At 45.0% G+C, this 23,543-nt stretch overlaps 1 protein-coding gene across 1 annotated transcript in view; it reads right to left on the bottom strand.

Annotated features, from left to right (window-relative positions):
* Nucleotides 1-23,543, bottom strand: part of FAM120B (family with sequence similarity 120B) — a 91,186-nt gene that overhangs the window by 7,320 nt on the left and 60,323 nt on the right. The window contains 4 exon segments of the mRNA XM_034992133.1: nt 11,262-11,313; nt 15,770-15,862; nt 17,569-17,677; nt 19,042-19,248. Coding sequence (XP_034848024.1) covers nt 11,262-11,313; nt 15,770-15,862; nt 17,569-17,677; nt 19,042-19,248 — 461 coding nt within the window.

Genomic DNA, 23,543 nt, shown 5'->3' with positions numbered 1-23,543 from the left:
CACAGGAGCAAGGTACAGGCCTGTAGCACTGACTCTGAGTGATCCGTAAACTGTCTCCCTCAGTTTTGAAGAACAGTTGGGCCAGATATTGAATTTTTGGTGGACAGTTTTTTCCTTTCAGCACTTTTGAGTATATCAACCCACTGCCTTCTGGCCTCTGAGATTTTGGATGAGAAACTGGTGAGAAGCTTATTGAGGATCTCTTGTATGAGTTACTTCTCTCTTGCTGCTTCCAAGATTCTCTCTTTGTCTCTGGCCCTTACCAGTTTGATGATGATGCATTTTGGTGTGGGCTGAGTTTATTCTAATTAGTTTGCTGAGCTTCCTGGATTTGTAGGTTCATGCCTTTCATCAATTTGGCAAGTTTTCAGCCATTATTCCTTCAAATATTCTTTTTTTACCTCTTTCTTCTCATTCTGGGACTCCCACAGTGCATATGCTGGTTTGCTTGCTGGTACCACACAAGTCCCTAAAACTCTGTTCACTTTTCTTTATTCATCATTCTTTTTCTCAGGCTTAATAACTTCAATTGCCCCATCTTCAAGTTCACAGATTCTTTCTCTGCCTACTCAAACCTGCTTTTGAACTCCTCTAGAGAAGATTTCATTTCAGTCATTATACTTTTCAGCTTCAGATACCTTCTTGGTTCTTTCTGTAATCTTTATTTCTTTATATCTCTTGATATTCTCAGTTTGTTCCTTTTTTTCCTTTGTCCGTGTCTTCTTTTAGTTCTTTGAGGATCTTTAAGTCTTGTCTATTAAATATGACATCTAGGCTTCTTCAGGGACAGTTTTTGTCCACTTATTTTGTCCTTCTGAGTGGGCCATGCTTACATATTTCTTTGTATGCCTTGTGATTTTTTGTTGTTGTTGTTGCAAACTGGACATCATAAAAATTGAATCGTACTGTTGTACCTCTGGAAATCAGATTCTCCCCATCTCCTAGTGTTTGCTGTTTGTTGTCGTGTGTCTGCTGGAGATCAGCCTGAGGGGAAAGCCTAAGGTCTTCTCACACCTTTCCTGAGCCTCCATTTTTCCCTGGCCACGCATTGGCTTTTTAAATTCCCCTGCACGTACAGTTGTGTTTGAATGTCCTGATTCTTAAGTGTCTGGCTCCCACAAAAGCAAGAAGTTGGGGGGGGTGGGTACCCAACTCACATGCGTTGCCCCATTCAATACTATGAAAGCCACTTCAGCCAGTGGAGGTTGAAACAATGGTGGCCAGCCTCTATGCTTGACTCTCAGCAATCAAAAACAGCAACCACTACACAAGAGCCTGATATTTGGACAAGGTCCTCATTGTTCACCCTGGCTCCAGCAAGGTACCCCAGGAATGTGTGCATGGCTGTCTGCCATGGGGCTGGAGGATGGGCAGCCAAAAATGATGGGAATTAACCACAGCTTACCAGTCAAGCTATCTTCTGGAAGCTGCAAGTCTTCCGGCTCCATACAGTTCCAAAATAGCTCCTTTAAACAGTTTCTGGCAGTAGAATTGTTGTCTAGGGGATGGAGAGACAGATTCCTGGTGCTTTCTATACCCTGTATTCCCTGACATAACTGCCCTCCCATTATTTTTTTGAATATAGTACTGTTATTATGCTTTCTGAAAGTGATTTTGATTTCCTCAATATTTAGAATAATGGATTAATTTCCAAGTGGAAAGATTTTTGCTTATTTTTCTGTTGTTGATTTCTAGTTATTTTCTTGTGTAAATACAGCATGTATGATTTCTACTTTTCACTAAATTGGTTGAGATTTACTTTGGAGCCTAGCACACGGTTAGATTTTTGAACTGTCCATTTGTGTAAGATAACATAAACAAAAGGGCATATACCGTTCTGTATATTTCCATCAGAATAAGTTTGTTAAAGGATTGTTCAAATGTATGTCACTACTTCTGGTCCATTTGATCGGTTCATTTCTGACAGATATGTGTTAATTAATACTCCCTAAGTTTTGCTTATTATTTTGATTTATGACACCAGGTGCATAAAGGATATGATAGATGTTCACGTATCTAACATCTATTCATCCATCCATCCACCTACTTAATCCATCCAACCATCAATCACCACCTTCTTCCAGCACATATCCCTACATTTTACACACACATAAACTTAATATTTTTCTAAAAACATCAAGATTTATTACAACTCTATCCCCTCTCTAAAGCAAGATAAGAAATTTAGTTTGTCTTTACTTTTCTTTTTATCTTATTCCCCAGAAACACTCATCACTTTCCTTGTGATGGTCTGGGATTTTAGTCAATTGTTTCCACATTTTTGTTTTCTTACAGTTAATAACTGTTTAGCAATAATGATATTTTATTAATTTCTTTGTTCAACACTGCTTCTTACAGCTCATGTATTCATGTTAGGTGAAGTGCTCACTTTGCTAGACCATACCCATTTTCTTTTGTAAAGGATCTGTGAGTCAACATTTTCTGATTCCTGAAAATGTGTTCATTTTTCGTCTTATGCTAGAATGCTAATTTGGCTGACTATGGGTTTCTGGACTCAAAATTATTTTTCTATAAAGGAAAGCAAAGAAATGACGTGATTTCTGGAGAGGGTTCTGTGAGGTGGGAGAACGTACCTGATGCTCAACAGTAAGGGGGGCTGTGCTCTGCAGCAGTGACACTGAGCAGATGATGGAGAAAGAGCGGAGTACAGCTGCGCCTGGCCCAGACTAAAAGCATGGTCAGTCTGTCCATATGAGTAGGTGAAAAAATAGATATTACCTCTGTTATTATGGATTTGTCCAATTCTCTTGGTATTTGGTTATGAATCTAGATGGTGCATACACACTTGGGAGAGAACAAATGTGGCTAAAGGAATGTACAGAAAGCAAAGCTGTCAGCTGTTGACTATGGATAAGGAGGAAGTGTTGGAAGGCTAGGGATGGAGGGAGTGTGCAGCATCTGGACAGCAGCAAAGAATGGAGGACGACCGCTGGGCAGGACCAAGAGTTCGCTGAGGTCAGGGAGCATGAATTTAAGCTGGGACTAGTAAGCATGACTGTGGGTCTTTCTCTAGCCATATCCCAAATGCAGAGGATTGGATTTAACCTGGGTTTGTGGTTTTACCACATAAACACAGTAAAATGAGAAAGGCAAAGCACTCAAGAGTATAAACAAGGAAGTCACTTTGATTACTGACCATAGAAGATAAAGTTACGGGAGGACAAGTAAGAAGGGGTGTGTAAGAAGTGTGAGGCCCAATGAAGGGCAGTTGGACCAATGGACTGGGCGGTTCTGATCTGACCAAAGAATCACCTGGATCTGTACACAGCGAGCTGTGTGGTTGGAGTGTGTTTGAAACTGAAGTTATGGAGTGGTTGAGCTACTGGGAATGATTAAGGTGAAGGTGGAAGACCACATTGCTGAAACGGCAGGTCAAGGAATTGTTACCAGGGAAGGACTACCTACAGGCTATTGGAATCACCAAAAATTATTACAAGACACGTGGTGGGAAGAGTGCCAGGGAGCCAGGAGCCAAAATCTTGAAGAATCTGAAGGACAATGGCAGCGTAGGTGGTAGGGTTGGATGACAGGAGATTTAAAGTCTGTAGTTTTAGTACTTTCCAAAAAATGGCCACAGCAACACATTTAGTCTCCTATGCTCTTGTGGAGGCCCCCCCTTCCCCTGTCAAGAGGAAAGTATACTTCATGTTCACCTGAATTTGGACAGGCCCTTTTGGCTGCCTTGATGAACAGAATAGGGCAGCAGAGCTGATGAATGACTTGTGAGGCTAGGTTACAAACAATGACATGGCCTCAGCCTGGGTGTTTAGCTCTTGGGTATCCAGCTACCATGCTGGGAAGAAGCCCAAGCTAGTCTCTGTGGACTAATGGAGAGGCTCATGTGGAGAGAAACTGAGGCCCCTGGCCAAGAGGTAGCATAAGCCAGAAATGTGAATGAATAGGACTTTGTATGACTTCAGGTCTCCCAGGTGGGGCCCAGACACAATGGAGCAGAGACAAGCTGTGTCTGCTCTGACTGAGAGTCTGTGAGCATACTAGATGTTTGTTTTACACCACCAAGGCTTGGGATAGTTCATTAGGTAGTTCTACTTACTACTAGAACAGTCTGGAAGCAGAAATGAGGAACACAAAGGTACAGGAGCAACAGCTAAATTATGGGACTGCCAGGTTTGCCAGAGCAACGTAAAGGGACAGCCAGAGAAGAGGCTACTGAAGGCAGAGGGGGCTTCACTGTCCATATATATGGAGCTTCAGAAGTCACAGTGAGAGGGGTGATGGAGGCATGGACTATGGTGGCAGCAGTGGACATATTAAGAAGAGTGTGAATTCCAGATATGATTTGGTCTTTTGTGGTTCCATATATCGCTGTTCGCAACAGACTGTTTGTCAGGACTTGGGGAAATGGAAACATCAAGGATGATGCCTAGGTTTCTATGTGAATAATGAATTCCAAAATGAGGAAGCCAGGAAGAGGAAATATCTGCCATATAGATGAACATCAAAGATTTAATACCCATAATATGAAAAAAGGCCAAATCAATATAAAAAATCACCCAAGAAAAATTTAGCCAAGCATATAAATAAGTAGTTCACAAAGAGAATTACAAATGGCCAATAAGTATATGAAAGAAATAAGCTCCACTAATACTCAGAGAAATGCAAACTAAATTAAACTAAGTGTTGTTCTTTTTTGACCACAGATGGTAAAAATTAAAAGGACCGAAAATCTGCATACAATGAGCAGTGGAGGGGTCAGCACTCTGGTGCGCAGTGGGAACTGACTGGTGAGAGGAGCAGGGGAGATGGTGACCCCATGTTAGAAGGTAACATGACAACCCCCAGCAACTCCACAGCTCTCAGTCTGCACAAGCAGGCAGTTCCAATCCTATACACCATATATGGAGTCAACAGGACTTCTGGCCAAGAGAATGTTGAATAAAGAAAAATTTTCTGTCTTTGGGTCCCTCTCAAATAATTTTTTTTTCCCAATTCAAATAATTGTCTTTCTTAACAAGACAGAAATGCAGGAAATGACCAGTCTCTTGTAATTTCATCCCCACCCCAAAGACAACCACTGTTAGTCAGTCTGATGCTTATGCATCTGTTTTATACACGTCTCAATTCCAGACTCCTCTCTTTTTCTTTCTTTAAAGATTTTATTTATTTTGAGAGAGCAAGAGAGAGAGAGCGCACAAACGGGGGGGGAGGGGCAGATGGAGAGGGAGAAGTGGACTCCCCGCCGAGCAGGGAGCCCGATGTGGGGCTCAATCCCAGGACCCTGGGATCACGACCTGAGTTGAAGGCAGACACTTAATTGACTGAGCCACCCAGGCACCCTCTTTATGTTTTTGGTTTTTTTTTCACCAGTTTTATTGAGATATGACTGACAAATAAAGACCTGAATATATTTAAGGTGTAGAGCACGGTGTTTTGATATAACTATACCTTGTGTAATGATTACCACCATTAATCTAACATTTCTATCACTTAACATAATTACCATCTGTGTGTGTGTGTAGTGAGAACACTCAAGACCCACTCTCTTACCAAATTCCAAGTATACATTATTTTTAGCATAGTTATCATGCTGTACATTAGATATCTAGAATTTATTCACCTTATAACTGAACATTTGTACACTTTGACCAACACTTCCCCATTTCCTCAACCTTGGAGCCCCTGGCAGCTACTGTCCTACTGTTTCTCTAAAGTTCGACTTTTTCAGATTCCACATATAAGGGATATCATTAAATATTTGTCTTTCTGGGTCTGGCTTGATTCACTTAGTGTAGCGTCCTCTAAGATCATCCACACTGTCACAAATGGCAGGATTTCCTTCTTTTTTATGGCTGGATATTATCTGTGTATATGTACCACAATTTCTTTATCTGTTCATCTGTTGACGACACTTAGGTTGTTTCCACACTGGCTACTGTGAATAATGCTGCAATGAACATTAGAGTGCAGATATTTCTTCGAGATACTGATTTCCTTCTCATTAGGTATACACATCCAGAGTAGGACTGCTGGACCATATGGTAGTTCCATTTTTAATTCTTGAGAAACTGCCATAGTGTTTTCCACAGTGGCTGCACCAATTTGTATTCCATCAATGGTGCACAAGAGGTCCTTTTTCTCCACATCCTCATCAATGCTTCTTGTCTCTTGTCTTTTTGATGATGGTCATTCTAACATGTATGGGGTAATGTATCACTGTGGTTTTGATTTGCATTTCCCTGATTAGTGATATTGAGCACCCTTTCATGTACCTGTTTGCCATCTGTAAGCCTTCTTTGGAGAAACGTCTATTCAAGTTCCTTTGCTCCTTTTTCAATTGGGTTATTTGGTTTTTTGTTTGTTTCTTTTTTTACTATTGAGTTATAATAGTTCCTTTTATATTTTAGATATTAACCTCTTATCAGATAGATATATGGTTTGAAAATATTTTCTCCCATTCTATAGGTTGCCTCTTCATTTTGTTCACTGTTTCCTTTGCTACGCAGAAGCTTCTTCCTTTGATGTAGTCCCACTTGCATATTTTTGCTTTTGCTGCCTGCGCTTTTGGTGTCACATCCAAAACATCACTTCCAAGACTGATGTCAAGGAGGTTATTCCCTGTATTTTCTTATGGGAGTTTTACGGTTTTGGGTCTTATGTTAAAGTCTTTAATCCATTTTTGTGTAAGTTTAGGGTCCAATTTCATTCTTATGCGTGTGGATATTCAGTTTTCCCAACATCATTTATTGAAGAGACCGTTCCTTTCTCCATTGTGTATTCTTGGAGCCCCTGTTGAAAATTAGTTGACCACACATGAGGTTTTATTTCTGGGCTCTCTATTCTGTTCCATTGATCTATGAGTCTATTTTTGTGCAAGTACCACATTATTTTGATTACTTTAGCCTTGGAATACAGTTTGAAGTCAAGAAATGTGGCAACTTTAGCTTTGTTGTTCTTTCTCAAGATTGCTTTGGGGTTTGGGGGTATTTTGTGGTTCTATACAAACTTTAGGATTGTTTGTCCCATTTCTGTGAAAAACGCCATTAAAATTTTGATAGGGATTGTACTGAGCCTGTGGATTGCTTTGGGTAGTATGGATATTTTAACAATATTCTTCCAATCTCTGAACATTTTACAATATATCTTTCCATTTATTTATGCCTTCAGTTTCTTTCATCAGTGTTTCATAGTTTTCATTATACAGATCTTTCACCTCCTTGGTTAAATTTATTTCCAAATATTTAATTCTTTTTAATGCTACTATAATTAGAATTATTTTCTTAATTACTTTTTTGGATAGTCTGTTGTTAGTGTATAGAAATGCAACTGATTTTTTTTTTTAATTTGAGCTTGTATCCTGCAACTTTACTGAATTCATTTAATAGTCCTAAAAGTTTTTTGATGGTGTCTTTAGGATTTTCTACATATGAGATCATGTCATCAAACAGATCTTACTTCCTCCTTTTCAATTTGGATGCCTTTTATTTCTTTTTCTTGCCCAATTGCTATGGCTAGAATTTCCAGTACTATGCTGCACAGAAGTAGTGAGAGTGGGCATCTTGCTCTTGTTCCTGATCTTAGAGAAAGAGCTGTCAATATTTCACCATTGTATATGATGCTAGCTATGGGTTGGTCATACGTGGCATTTGTTGAGATACACTCCTTTTATACTTACTTTGTTGACAGCTTTTATAATGAAAGGATGATAAAGTTTGTAAACATATAAAGAAAATATTAACACAACTGAAGGGAGAAGTAGATAGCAATATAATAATAGCAGGAGAATCTAATACCCCACTTTCAACAATGGGTGTATCATCCAAACAACAAAGCAATAAAGACACACTGGACTTGAACTGCACTTTAAACCAGATGGACCTGACAGACATCTATAATAACAGAGGAATACACACTCTTCTCAAGCACACAAGAATATTCCCCAGGATAGATCGTACATCAGGTTATAAAACAAGTCTTAAAAATTTAACAAGATTGAGGGGTGCCTGGGTGGCTCAGGTGGTTAAGGATCCAGCTCTTGATTTCGACTCAGGTCATGATCTGAGGGTCGTGAGATTGAGCCCCTCACTGGGCTCCATGCTGGGTGTGGAGCCTGCTTAAGATTCTCTCCCCCCCTCTCTGTCCCTCACCCCCCTAACTTAACAAGATTGAAATTATTTCAAGTACAGTTTCTGATCCCAATGGTGTGAAACTTGAAACCCATAAGAACAAGAAAAGTGGAAAATTCACAAATCTGTAGAAATTAAACAACACATTTGTGAACAACCAAGAGGTCAAGGAAGAAATCAAAAGGTATCTTGATACAAACAAAAATAGAATACAACGTACAAAACCTAATGGGATGCAAAAATAATAGGATGCAACCAAAGCAGTTCTAAGAGGAATGTTTATAGCAATAAATGCCTGCATTAGAAGAAAGAAACATCTCAAATAAACAACCTAACTTTACAGCTCAAGGAACTAGAAAAAGAACATACTAAGCCCAAAGATAGCAGAAAGGAAATAACAAAGATTAAAAAAATAATAAATGAGACAAGAAAGACAATAAAGAAAGATAAATGAAACTAAATTGGTTTTTTGAAAAGATACACAAAATTGACAAACCTTTAGCTAGACTACCCAAGAGAAAAAGACGGATGGCTCAAATCAAATTACAAAGAAAGAAAGAAATTAAAACTGATACTAGAGAACTGACCGCTATACACACTTACACGCCAACAACTGGATGACCTAGAAGAAATGGATAAATTCCTGGAGACATACAACCTACCAAGACTGAATCACGATGAGACACATAATCTGAACAGACCAATCAGTGAGAAAGGAGACTGAATCAGTAATTAAAAACCTCCCAACAAATGAAAGTCCAGGACCAGATGGTTTCGCTGGTGAATTCTACCAAACATTTTAAGAAGAATTAATGCCAATCCTTCTCAAACTCTTCCCCAAAAACTGAAGGAGAAGGAACACTTCCAAACTCATTTTATGAGGCCAGCAATCCCTCATCATATCAAAACCAGACAAGGACACTATAAGAAAACTACGGGCCAATAGCCCTGATGAACAATGATGCAAAAATCCTTGACAAAATACTAGCAAACCAAATTCAACAGAACATTAAAACATCATACACCATGATTAGTAGTATTTACCTCCTGGAAGCAAGGATGGTTCAACATATGCAGATCAATCAACATGACACAACAAATTAACAGAATGAAGGATAAAAAAATCCTATGACCATCTCAGTCGATGCAGAAATAGCATTTGACAAAATTCAACACCCTTTTTCTTCCCAAAGATCCCAATATATTAGATCATGAAATGTCTTCCAAATAATCAAAGAAATACGAAATATTTAATTATGAGTGATAAATGTATTTTTATTTTCATTTTTAAATTGATACATGGACATTTCATCAGAAGACTAGGCTGCAGAGGTAACTACCTTACACAACAAGATTACAGAAACTTACTGCATTGGCTTTTCAAACATAAGAGAGACTGTACAAACTCAATGACTTACTTAAGCTTGCTAACGACTACACATATTTTACTGACAAGCTGGAGTTCAGATAGGGGGAAAACAATTTTCATGGAGGTCTACTCTTTTCGTCTAAGGGATGAGAAATTTATTTCAAAGTTATAAAAATAAGCAGCAAAGAAATGAAACTTCTAGAAGCAACACTGGTTTCAAATGAGCAGAAATGAAAGCAATAGAATGTTAACAGACAAAAAACACCATAAGTGGAATGAAACAAATCTATTTCTAAAGCTGGGGAATGAGGTTGTAGGTCCTACAAGAGCTGCATGGAAAGTAACTAGATATGCAAATGTTCTTCAGAAGGCCTTGCAGGAAGTAGTGAGGATGTTTCCAATGTAAAACCTACAAGTATTAAAACACCTGGAGACTGTATTCCTGTTTTGGTAAATACTAGATGGGATTTTAAGGTCAGACAAAGCCAGGAGCTCTGCATACTTGAGCTGTTAGGGTAATTCATCAGGTGCAATACGCAAACTGGACTGTGAATATGCTTAGGGCTTATTTTGTTTTTATAGACAGCAACAACTGGCCATGTCTTCTGGGGAGCACGTGTGAGCATTATCTGAGAGTGCTGGGAACCTCCAGAGCCACGGCGTGTGGTGCAGAACAGGCCACTAACTCAGGGTGTGTCTTCTAACCTCTGAATCTAGATTTCTTTCCATTATCGATACCCCATAGGTAGAGTTCAGTACAATTTTGGCCTTGAAATTACAAGTCTTAAATTATCTGAGAATTCTTCCATGAAACTTGGAGTATCTAGAACATTTTTAAAAAACAAGAGTCATTCAGTGCTCTGATAGAGCAAAAAATGAACCCCTCATTAGTGGCATCATAAATTAAGCTTCCTGACACTGAACGACTGCCTCCTCCCCCCACACCCCTACAGGCCTCCTGTCTGATGCCTGGTCTCTGTCAGCTGGGACCCAGGCCTGCCTCTCACGCACTGTTGTCAGGAACTCTGAGCTGGAGCCTGGCAAAAGTGAAATGGAAAGGAGGATTTGGCAGGAACAGACCTGTGGGCCACACACCATTATGATTCCCAGGCAAGGCCAGGCCCTCAACGCAGAGCCGGCTCTCCCGCCAGGAAGGTGAGAAGGCTGTTACTTCTTTTTCTGTATTTATAACTAGAAACAATTCTTGGAATACATAGGGCATCATGTCTCCAATCCTTACAATCTTTACAATCTAGTGTTAAATTTAAAAAAAGCAGGACAGAGTAAGATTCCAACTCACTAAAAAAAAAAAAAAAATCAACCACACCTTATAGACACAGATGGAGAAATGAGGGTGAAGACGTTAACAACTGTTTGGGGCCACAGAATCAGGCACAACCTCTGAAAATAAGTCAAGAGAGCACTTTTTTATAGGATACGAGGGAGAAGTCACCAAAAAGGATGATTTTCCTTTCCATGAAAAACTAGGTCTAGACCCCACAGGCCACTCTCTCCCCAAGGAAAACTGCAATGCTGTTCTGAGAGCTTCACTCTCAAGGGCGTCCCAGGGCTTTCAGGCCAGACTCCCCGTCCCCTTCTCTCCACATTTTGTCGAGAGGAAGCAAATTTATCTGCAAACCAAGTTAACTTAGCCCCATGTCAGGATTCAACATCTGAATTCTTTTGAAGTTTAGCAACTGATATGAAAGATTTGTTATAAAGACAGATGCTTTACTTCCATCTTTGATAAAACTGATTTATTCTGAGAATGTAAGTGGTGCACTTACCCAGAAGAGGATGAATATCTTCTCCAATGGTCAGGCTCATACTGTCTATTTCCTGCACCAAAGAGATATGAAAACCAAAACTAAGTTAATTGCATTTCTCTAAAATTCGAAGAGAAAAAACTGCACATTTCTAAGTACGTATAAAAACAACATGCTGAGTTGTATTTGGAGGACAGCACTTCATTCTCTTTTCTGTTGTGGCCACGGTCACTAGAAGTTTGTTGCACAATTACTCCACTAGAGTAGGAAGCAATTAATTAAGAGGTGGCTCTGCTGATAGAAGGAAGCAGTGTCCCAACTGCTCCTCCAAATGCCAGCTCCAACCACCTGCATGGTATCCAGACAGCCCCTGCTGCCAGCGGCACTGGGGAATGCATCCGCATATGCAGATGGCTCACGGAGGACACCTGGCCAAGGACGGAGAAAGCGACGTGTGGCTCTTTCTACAGCTGAGTGCAGAGGCCCCCGTCCCCGTGTAGCTGGCCACTTTTCACCTTCCGCTACACAGGGAATGTTGGGCGAGGACCAGAAGAGAGCCAACCTGCCAGTAAAATAGGTGGTTGTTTTCACATTCAGAAAATAACACTCTTCCTACAAAGCTTTCCGTGCTTCTGCTTGACTGATGCCCACGCCTCTCCCGCCGAGGGCAGCCTTTGTGGCCCAGCCGCTCCGGCAAGTGGGAGGCTGGCAGGGGCTCTGGCCAAGGGCTGGGTGGTGGGAGAGGGTCACAGCAAGGCCACAGCGAGGTTTCCAGGCCCCACCTTGTTACCACAGATGATCAGAGACAGTTTTACAACAGCCCAGGCCTCCTACAGAATTACCACCGACAAGTGAAAATCTGAAGAAATCACAGGCAAATGTGATTTGCTACTGACTGTGGAATTTAACACATCATTTCTCACCAACAGCACGGAGGAGGTTAAGATGTTCTCACTGTAGAGGCTTTGAAGTTCCCGGCCCCAGGGAGGCAGGGAGGTTGTCACCTCTGCTGGTCCTGGGTCCCCTCCCCAGTTCACAGGCCAGGAAGCACACGCTTCACAGGGAGGCTGGTGCCTCTGGCCTTTCCCTGCCTGGCCCGCGTGGGCCAGGCTCACAGGGGCGGCCGCGCCCGCCGCTGCTCCTCCTCCTCCCTCTTCCTATCCTCCCTCCTCACCAACTGTCTCACAGTGATTCAATACACTCATTCTGAGGCATTTTTAGTTTGACTTGAACAAAGAATTTTGTCTGTTAACTCTGTCCAGGAAGTACTGACAACTTTCTACTTAGACTACTTACATATCTCTAAAAAATACTAAAATAGGAGTTCAAAGGTGGACATAAGCCCGCAAACGTGTGTGGGCCAAGTAAAAATGATGTAATTCTATCACAGTGATGAAACTAAAAAAGTGGATTACCTGACCTTAAACAATGTTCCAGTTCTAATAAAAGATTCTGTGTGTGTGAACATGTATCTCATACAGAGATACCTGAAATTAGACAACATATTGGTACCGCCAATGAAACTTTTGTGAACATTTCTCCATGTGAGACAAAATGCAAATGACACATACTGTCCTTGCTTAACTACGGTCTTGCCGGAGACTTTTAATTTCTTGCACCTCCATGCCCAAACTCTTTTTTTTTTTCTTTTAATTTTTTGAGTGCAGCTGACATGATGTTCCATTAGTTCAGGTGGTCGACAAGTGGTTCCGCAAGTCTGTGCGTTCTGTGGTGCCCGCCATGGCCTAACTGCCATCTGCCGCCACACACACCTGACAACACCAGCGACTGCTCCCGAAGCCTGCATCCCCACCCCAAATTCTGAAACCTGATCCTAACTCAGCACTCACCACTGCAATTTTGCCTTGGACCTGAGGTCTCACAGGGCACGGGTTTCAGCCCCGAGCCCTCCTGCACCACCGTCCCATCTTCCGTGTGACCACCGTGGTCCTATCCCCCAAGGAGGGATTTCCTGCAAACCAGGACACCTGGGAAAGCGTCAGGCTCTGGCTGCTGCATCTGTTATGGTCTCCTTGCTTCTACATAACCAGAACAGAAGAGGGAAGACATGCTTCTCTAGGCCTCGCACCCGGTCTGGCAAACATCCTAAGTGTTCCAAACGTTCCCTGAAATTCCGGGTGGTCATGTGCATGGGGGAACGCCTGGAGGCTCTGTCATCTGCTCAGGTCGGGTCACTGGTGAGCGGTGGGTCCTGCCTGTGAGAACCCACTGCAGCAAGCTTCCTCCGGGAAAGAGCAGATATATGAAGACACTTCCAACACTCACTGCTCTGACAGGCTCGAATTCAAGGACCCAGCGGGGCCACTGCACCTGGCTGGACTGGAACCCAGGACTCAAGAGCTGGCAGGACACCAAAGGCTGCCCAGGCTGGATGCTGATGACACGGCAGGGAGCACAGTCCACGGAGCATCTAAGGGGAAGCATGCACGCGTACGTGTCGGCTGCATGCTCCACCACAGGCACACGTCCTAGCCACGGGCCACAGCTGATGTGCTCATCTCCCCGGAGACTCGTGGCCTCTCTCCCACCCGGGCTTAACCTGCAGCCCTCCTCACCCTGCCGGGCTTAACCTGCAGCCCTCCTCACCCTGAGGTTGTATTGTCTCAGGTTTCCTGAATTCCTGAGACCCAGCAGGAAGAAAAGGAGACAAGCCCAGGCCAGAGGGGATTAAGAGGAATGTCACCATTTCCCACACCAGCGACAGCAGGGACACTGGGAAGACTCTGTCGTCTGCTTAGAGGAAACACAGGGAGGACTATGCACGCCCTGTCATGCCAGGCTGCCTGGAAGATGTCCAGCATGCCTTCCCTCACGCTGCTTTCCTGAGCTAGGTGGGTGCCTTCTAATCCTCACCTAGAGGGGCCAGGGTCGCAGATGTCTGACACCGCAGCTTCAAGGGTGACAGGTCCCCAGGGTCCTGCTACTTAAACATACCTGGGATGGGATATCCGGACAGAGAGGGCTGGGACCCCACTCTGCTCCCAGCCCATCACATGCTTATATTTCAAACACAGGATTGGTACCTAAATTCAAACCCTGTTAGTATTACAAAATAGGAGCTTTGTATTGAAGGTGTGCGGGCTCTGAGCTCTACGGGGAGGGCTGGTGACTACGGGAATACCGACTCAGAACGGACACATGGAGTATCTTGTTTGGAGTGAACTCCAGGGCTCTGACCAATGTTGTGAGGCCCTGGAAGGTCTGCTCCTTTGCTGTCTGCCCAACTTTACCTCCCATGAGCCTCCCTCCCACTGACCCTTCCAGCCACACGCGGCTCGCTGGTGCCCTGCCTTCTGCACATGCCCCTCCCTTAGGCACCCCGAGGGCTGCCCTCTGAGATACCCACTCACTGTGTGGACGCGAGTCCACAGCAATGGCTGTCGCAGTCCGAGTCGAGGTAAGCTGACAAACCCTCTTGTGGCCTCTGGGTTCCCTGTTTGCAGTTTAGTTCAATAAACCGCAGCTCCTTCTACATTAAAAGCAATCTCAAAAATGCTTGAGGTGATGGGGAAGGGATTCGCCCTCAACTAATTTAGGCCTCTAGCATCAACACTCAGATCTGGGCGGAGTCACCGCGTGCCTATCCTGGACGAGGTGGGTGGGCGGGGGCGAGGGATGCTGCTCCGCCCCCTAGGTTGACCGTCGAGGAGCTTTAGGTGACAGTGGGTGTCAGGACTGGCTAGGTGGACTCTGTGGGGACACCTACAGCAGCTGTAAATCTTACAGCGCTCTTCTCTGTCCCCCAGGGTTGGGCATTAGAGTGGACCCCCAGATTTCTGCCAGAACAAGAGGCAACCGACCGGGAGAGGCTCAGATTCCCCTCAGCAACATCCCAAGTGGTGAGATGCAGTGGCCACCACACAGGCCGACGGAGACACGCAGCTTTGCTTAATGACAGAGACTCGCTGTGCTTTAGGGTAATAATGTGAGTACTCTGTGAAATCTCTACACATTTCAGAGCTTGCAAAAAACTAAATTAAATTAAAGGTTTGTTTGTATTTGCAAGGATAAAATTGTAAATTTAGGTAATATAAAAGTCTCTACAGTTGGGCTTTGAAAACGAAGGAATTTTGAATTTAAATACTGATGAGGTTTTCTCTGTATTTAAAATGTAAATTACTATGTATTAAATTCAGCTTTATGCATGAAAACCTAACATCTGTACTACACACCCAAGAAGTAAAGAATTCATTTTATTTCCTTGATCACCCAAAAGGGTCTTACGTATACAAGCCAAATCCCAGAACATATCAAAATGCTCTTTCTTCATTAAAGGGATGCATTGCATGAAATCTTTACAAGAGCCTTTCTTTAAGTAAATTATAAAAAAAAGGGTCTTGAACAGATAAATGAATTGACAGAAAACGAAGTGGCAAGGAGCAGAGATAGACCAGCATGGAGCTTGGAAATTCTGTCTCTACCTCACTCAGCAATGAAATGAGAGTATCAGCAGAAGCACGATGCCAAGACAACACCATCGTGAGCAGTTCATGGCTGCCGCCTCTTACCTGGTCCCTGGTCCCTCCAGTGCTGTCCTTGGCCTGCCCGGCTGTGCCCGGAGCTCGTCCTGTGGGAGCCAGATCCCTGCCTCCCCCACCTGCCTGTGGGGACACGTGATCAGCACGTCAGGAGGCTACCACATGCCTAACCCCAAGTGACACATTACATCTAAGAGGGTAGCAAGGCGGCACCAGGTCCACAGTTCTCGAGCTTCGGTTTCCTTAAATCACAGGGAAAGCCCATGAAAAATGTGGACTCAGGGGCCACAGCTGGGATGGGAGGTGGACGTCTGAATTTAAACATGTTCCCCCAGAGGACCCATGCAGGTGACAGACGAGCAGCCTGGCAGACGCTGGGCCAGAGCAGGGCCCTTGGTAGTCGGTTCTGACTGACCCTGCCTCCCGAGGGCAAGGGCCCGACTCTGCAGACCACCAGCGCTTGGGCTCTGGGTGAGCAGGGGTCCCGGGACTCTGAGAGCCAGACCATGGTGTGCCCTCCTCTCGATTCTCCACACACTTAACCACCCTGAAGTTTCCTCTCTGAAATTCCTGAGCTCTGACACCTTCTACCCCTTGTCTCGACTAGAATTTAACATGAGAAAGTCTGACTAAGCTCCTGCCGGCTGAAAGCAGCCTACATTCTGCTGCCTGCAGCTTCTGCTCAGGAACCCGAGGCACTGGGCATGCAGGACAGACCGTCAACCAGTTTGGGCAGAGGCAACAGAGGCAGAATGCTGCACATCTATTTTGCAAGGAATAAGCTCTTGCTTTGGGGTCTCAAATCCTGCCTATCCTCAGGTGGCAGGAGAAAACTAAAGGGTAGACAAAAGGGCAGGACGAGGCGGGAGTCTGTGACTCCTGGGAAGCAGGGAGGAAGCCCCTCTCCTACCCCCCAGACTCTCCTTCAGGCAGGCCCTAAACCTGGCACGTGACAATGACCTCACTGTCTCTCAGAATGAGACCTGCATGGCTGATGGCCAGCAGAGCCCCTGAAGACAGTCTGGGGGGTAGGAATCAGGGGGAGTTCTCTAACTCTGCCAAGGAGAGAGATGGAGCTGCTATAGTGAGAGGCACGGATCCTAACCGAAGGAGGACATGAAATAATTCAACTCATCAACCAGCTGATCTATAAGACAGCCAACTTCCCTAATAAAGAATCATCTGGTCGATAAGATACACTGTTTCATCTCACACGTTAGTTAAAACATACTGGTGAACGCAGCAGAAGCGCCTCATCACTGGTGAAGGCGTAGAGGTGAAGGTTTTTAGAAAACAAGTTGGCAACATTTATCTAAATTTGACTGCAGGTTGACCTATAGTTCGTAAGCTATGATGCTCTGTTTTAAGGAAATAATGTACATAAAATGGGAAAAAATGGAAGCCACTTCTGAGCTGGAGTACTAAGCGTATGTGCACCACTGTCGGAGGGGAGTATGGACAAGCAGGATGCACAATCGCACAGAAGATCATCACGATGAGATAAAAGCACAGAATAATAGTGCAAAAACGCATTAGCTGTCCACATTTGTGCTCCTGACAGAATAAAGGTTATTTCTATTTCCTTTTAACTGTTTTCTTTCTGTGCTAAGTTTTATTACGAGAAGAAAGAGAGCCCACGGGGGCGTTCTGCGTCATGGGATGAGCAGGGGCGCCCTCTGGGAGACACCTTTCCTAAAGGGACCAGAACTGAAACTGCTAGGTAGCAGCAAGCGTGGTAAGTCTGCGTCGTATCCCAACCTCCCAGGCTGCTGCTGGAGTCCTGCACTGTAAGGCCAGCCCCGGCAGGGGTGGGGGCCCGCAATGCCCACCTGGCTGGTGTGAGCGCCAAAGCTGCCTGCTAATGATGCGTCTGTTCTCCTTCACACACGCCTTGCACACGACCGACTTCAGTGCATGGAACTTGGTCAGCCGGGACCTCTGCAAACAGAGCAGACGGCGTGAGCAGTGGCAGGCCTGTGGACACACTCAGGAGACACAACAGTGGCCACGGTGTCCAAGGACACTGGGTGAGCGTTTCCTTCAACACTGAAACTTAACAAGAGGTTCTCAGAAAACTGACATTCTCCTGAGTCCCCGGGGAAATAACACTAGTGCTACATCCCTTCTGGTCTTCTGTAGGTTAAACAGTCACTTCCAAAAGGTCTCCGAGTTCTGTGGTGACATCTGGGCCATGACCACACAGTCCTTCCAAACAAACCTGGGCCGGTCATCTGGGTCCTCAGCCCCTCAAGTGGTGACACCAGAAGCAGCAGCAGCGGGGCGAGGGGCGGACCTGCCCCTCCGGGCCACTTCATTTACTGCTGACACGTGGCCCCATCTGCCCGAACCTGCGGTCACCCTGTGCGTGGCCGGAACATCAGACACGGGGCCACAACTGGGGGTTTGCAGGTGGTGACTGCAGTCTGCTCTGCTCTGACCCTTCCCCACTCCCGAACATGGGGACAAGCCCGATCTGAGCAACACGCTCCCTCATGACCCTACCGCTGTCTGCACACAATACTAGCTGCTCCCAAATCCCAAAGGACGCCCTGGGTTTTTGTTTGGTTTTTGTTTCTCTCCAAATGTTTTCCGTCTGATGTGAAGCTCAGGATGCTTTATCCTCACGGATGGTGACTGTTCTGCGGGCCGCAGGGTCTCGCGCATACTTGCAGCTATTATAACATGCTCCAAGTGAGCTTGGCGGGAGCCCTCCTTGGAAACCTCCCAGGAATCATGGAGCCTGGACATCGCATAGCCAACATCCCCAGCTAAACCAGCAGCCTTCAAGGGATATTTTCAAGTAAATACATGGTTACTGTTCCTATTGAATTAGTCTGATGTCTGCAAAGGCACCTCTGGGGAAACATTCCTTCTTGATTCAAGAAGGGTAAGGGAGAGAAAGCACTTCAAGAGGGGGCCGCGGAGGACTGGGTGGGGTGCTCCCTGCCATCCCTCAGCAGGAGTTTGGGGACTCAAGCCCTATGGCAGTATTTTGGGAGAAGCTATGGGATATGCTGATGCTGAACCTTTCGGCCTCCCAACCCATGTTTCTGCCTTCCTGGAATAATGCAACCCTCTATCAAAAGAGCAGTAATTCCAACCATGTAATCAACAGTGAGTGTAAACTGGGTAAAATTTCAAAGTCTGGGAACATGTCTGTCCTCCACTGGGACGTTTCTGGGAGGCATGTTTGCTGGGACAGAGAGAACTCATGTCTGGCCAAGGACTCTGAGCATTAGGATGCATTTGAGCACCTGACCTCAAACCTATTGTTTCTGAATGTGAAGAAACTGTGAACTCACATTTTGTTCCACGAGAGCCTCCACGGTATACCCCTTCTCCGCCTGCAGGTACTTCTGATGAAACAGCTTCCCGTCAAATACATTCCAGGGCATGAAGTCGCTCATCCTCCAGGGGAAGCCGCACGCGCTGTTGACCAGGACCAGAGTGGTGAGGCCGCGGACCAGGAGGGAGCCAAGCTGCACAGCTCGGGGGTCGATGTAATCAGGCTGTGGGGTGCAGACAGAGAATGGAAAGGAGCAGTCATGCACATGGGGACGCAGACACGCTGTACCTCAGGGCGACATGGCAGCCACCTGGTGCCGTGCCCACCAGCCCCCATGGGGAGCCCCGCTGGTCACAGGGACATGAGGGCAGCTGCATCACGAGTATGCACGCTCATGTGCACACCCACTGTGCACACCCCAGACATCTGCCCAGGCCTGTGTGTACAACTCAGAACTGCCCCTTCACATGTCAAAGCTGCAGTCCACCAGGAAAACATTGCAAGCTCATCTGCTTCGGGTGTACTCGGAAAAACTTCCTTTAAAAGCAAAGCAAAGGAAGAGAAGCCAAGAGAGCACCGTCTGAGATACTGATGAGCTCACTGTATTCTTAAAAAGCACATTCAGTTGTTCTAATTAAAGTATTAATTATCTCATAGGGCTGATGAGTGGATAGCTTTTTACAAATTAAGTCATACAAATATAAAGTATTTCTTTTTGTTGTCAAATCTACCCTGACATTACACATTCTCACTGTGCATGGACAGAGCCACGTCCGCTTCTGGGGCCCATGCTGACTGCACACACGTGAATGGATAACCTAGCACGTGTCCACCGAATCTCTCGGTGTCTGGTTGACCAACGTGGCTCAAATTAAATAGTGGCTATTTTATTTATTTTTTTAAGGTTTTATTTATTTATTTGACAGAGAGAGACACAGCAAGAGAGGGAACACAAGCAGGGGGAGTGGGAGAAGGAGAAGCAGGCTTCCCACTGAGCAGGGAGCCCGACGCGGGGCTCGATCCCAGGACCCCAGGATCACGACCTGAGCCGAAGGCAGATGCCTAACGACTGAGCCACCCAGGCGCCCCTAAATAGTGGCTATTTTAAATATCACTGCATACCCAATATAGTTTACAAAACCAAAATAAACTGTGAAAGAAGTCACAGACGTTTTATCCCCTTTATTAAGTAAGGGTTCACTTCACTTAAAATAAAACTGATCATCATTTTAAGAAAATTATCATGAACTGTGATTACCCCAGAGTTAATCTAAGGTTTTGGGTTTTTTTTTTATTAAAGATTTTACTTACTTAGAGAGCTCGAGAGAGCATGAGCAGGGGGAGTGGCAGGCAGAGGGAGAATCAGGCTTCCTGCTGAGCAGGAAGCCTGACGCGGGACTCGATCCCAGGACCCTGGGATTATGACCTGAGCCGAAGGCAGACGCTTCACTGACTGAGCCCCCCAGGCGCCCCACTCTTAAGGTTTAATGAAAGTGTGTTTGTTGTACAGCACAGCTTTTATACTGTCCTAAAAAGGGCAACCACGAACAGGTTTGTGAGGCCGAGGGCACGCTGATTAATGAGAAGTAGATGTCCTCACTCCTTCTGCTCTGCAGGGACCTGCAGGTGAGGCCTGTGCTGGCCGCTGCCCATCATGCTACGTGCCCCACCTCCGGCCCTGCAGCACTCTCCGCCACCTCACTGTGCATCGAGCTCTTGCACTTCCCCAACTACACACGTGCTGTCTGTCTGGAACTGCACCGTCTTAGGGCTCGGGGTCACGCGTGGCTCAGCCCTCCTGTCTGGACAATGCACCACGGGATAACTTGACTCTAGAAGGTCCCATCTTCTCTACCTCCTCCTTGCAAACCTCCAGCAGCCCTGAGCTTCCCCACCCCGGCCCCATCACCGTGGGCCCTCGCCCCAGCACTCAGACCACGGTGACTACTCGGTGTCAGACCAGCCTGTGGGAAAGGCGCCCTGATACAGATGTGAGGTATTTTTTCCGCGTGCTGGGGGCACGTCTCCAATTTGGTAGGTTTTTCTGTAATGGAATCAATTCTTGTTCAGGTCTTGTGTTCATCCCTTCTATCCCTGTTTTAAAGTAAATTACAAAGGAGGTATGCCAGCCCCAAAGCATGGATCCCATGTGTACCACGTGAATTTTCACAAAACGTGCAACCACCACTTAGACCACAAAGCACATGCTGCTAGCATCACAGAAGCCCCTGCTGGCCTCCCTGTCACCCTCACTGCCCCCGAAAAGTAAGCTCTAGCCACTCCAACCGTAGCTGGTTTTCCACGCTTGTGAATCTACAAGAACCAGTCAGGCGGTATATGTACTGCTGTCTCCGGGCTTCTTCTGGGGACACTCCTCGTGAGGCTCGCCACACCGTGAGCGGCAGGGCTGTCCCCACTGTCCCAGCGCACGCACCACACACGGGCTTTCCACAGGGAATGCTGGGATTCTCCGCGGGACTCTGGGGATCACGGACACCTTTAAATGGGGAGCCTTCTTTAAGTTAGATTCCTTCAGAAATGTCGTGCCTGTCAATGGAGAGATTCTGTATAGATTTTTGTCTTTTGCTGTTTCATGTTCTTTCTTTGCTGTTAGTGTAAACATAAAAAAAACTGTGGGGTTATTTTTACTTGCTATTGTTTTATAGAATACATTTGGGTGTGTATATGCTGACTTTGTATCTAGCACCTGTTGAGTCTGGTTACTAATTCTAAGGGCTGTGCTCTGTAGGTATGATTTTCCATTTATACAATCATGCCATCTGTCAATTATGATGATTTTTATTTCTTCTAAACCCTACACCTTATATTTCTTTCCTCAGACTGCTCTTCTTGCCAAGGCTCCCGGTTTAACAGAAGTGCTGAAAGAAGGTACCCTGGACTCACTCCCACTAGGGGAAAATCTTTCAATATTTCACCGTTAAGTATAATTTCTGCTGTAGATTTTAATCTTTGCTACATTAAGGAAGCTGCCTTCTAATCTGAGTTTACTGAGAGTTTTTATCATGAACAAGTACTGAATTTAACCATAGAGTTTTTCTGCACCCATTAACAAAAACATATGCTTTTTCTTATTTATTGTGTTAGAGTGAATCTACTGGTTTTCAAATGTTAAATCAACTTTCTATCAATTTTATGTATTGCCAGATTCAATCTGTTAATTTTTGTCTGGAAGTTCTGTATTTATTTTCATGAAACAGAATGGCCTCTAATTTTCATGTGTTCTCATGTCTTTGGTACCAAGGTTTTGCTGGATTTGTTAAGACAAGCTGGATTAATAACCCTGATGCTGCTTCTTCCTGAGATTTAGGGATGTTGGCCAGGAGCCATCGGGATTTGCATTTTCCTTCAGAGTCAATGTCTTCAGCAGATTTAGAACTGTTTAGATTCTCTATCTTCTCATTTCAGTCTTACTATGTTGTGTTTTTCAAGGAATATGTTCATTTTACCTAACCATCCAAATTTACTGGTATAGTGTTGTTCCTAATATCCTCTGATTATCTCTCTCTTTTTAAAAAAGTTTTTTTTTTTTTTAAGATTTTATTTATTTAACTGACAGAGACACAGCAAGAGAAGGAACATAAGCAGGGGGAGTGGGAGAGGCAGAAGCAGGCTTCCCGCTGAGCAGGGAGCCCGAAGCGGGGCTTGATCCCAGGACCCTGGGACCATGACCTGAGCCGAAGGCAGACGCTTAACGACTGAGCCACCCAGGCGCTTCTAAAAAAGATTTTTCTTTTTTTTAGAGAGTGAGCGAGCAAATGAGTGGGGAGAAGGGCAGAGGGTGAGGGAGAATCTCAAGCAGTCTCCATGCTGACTTCTCTCACCATGACCTGAGCCAAAACCAAGAGTCGGACACTTAACCGACTCAGCCACGCAGGAGAGTTAATATGCTAGGCTTTGCTGGCCTTGTACAGTCTCTGTTGAATGTTCTTCTTTTTTAGGAACAACACTTTAAAAATATAAAAACCATTCTTAGCTTGCAGTACAAAAATAGACTGTGGGCTGGATTTGGCCCACAGGGCCATTGTGTGCTGAGCCCTGTTCTCCAATCTGCCACTGTAGTGTTTCTCTTTGCCATCCTGCCAATCTTTGTTTCAAATATATCTGAAGCTGCCCATGCAAACTGACCCAGTTAGAGAGTCATTGACATGCACCTGGTGCTGACCATCATCATCTCTCTAGTAAGGATCCCCACTCGAAGTCCACTTTTTCTCATCTAGTCACACCAGTTCCTTAGGGTGAGTGCACAGTTCACCTTTGTCCTCATCTTCCAGCATCTTGGTGTCCCTCCATCTTGGACGTGTGTCTCGTAGGCAGCACATGGTTGGTTTAGGATTTTCATTTTGCAATGACAACAGATTCACAGGAAGCTGCAGAGGTTGCATGGAAGGTCCCACAGATGCACCCTCACATCCCGTGGTGCTAACATCCTACATTCCACAGTGCAGCATCCAGACCAGGAGATGGGTCCTTCCACACGCACGGACGCGTGTGACGTCA

This window comes from Mirounga leonina, unplaced genomic scaffold (assembly GCF_011800145.1).
Source record: "Mirounga leonina isolate KUSES-001 unplaced genomic scaffold, KU_Mleo_1.0 Mir_55, whole genome shotgun sequence".
In the NCBI taxonomy this organism is placed as follows: Eukaryota; Metazoa; Chordata; class Mammalia; order Carnivora; family Phocidae; genus Mirounga; species Mirounga leonina.
The sequence above is the reverse complement of the archived record's forward strand: the minus strand, read 5'-3'. Positions and strand labels throughout refer to the sequence as shown.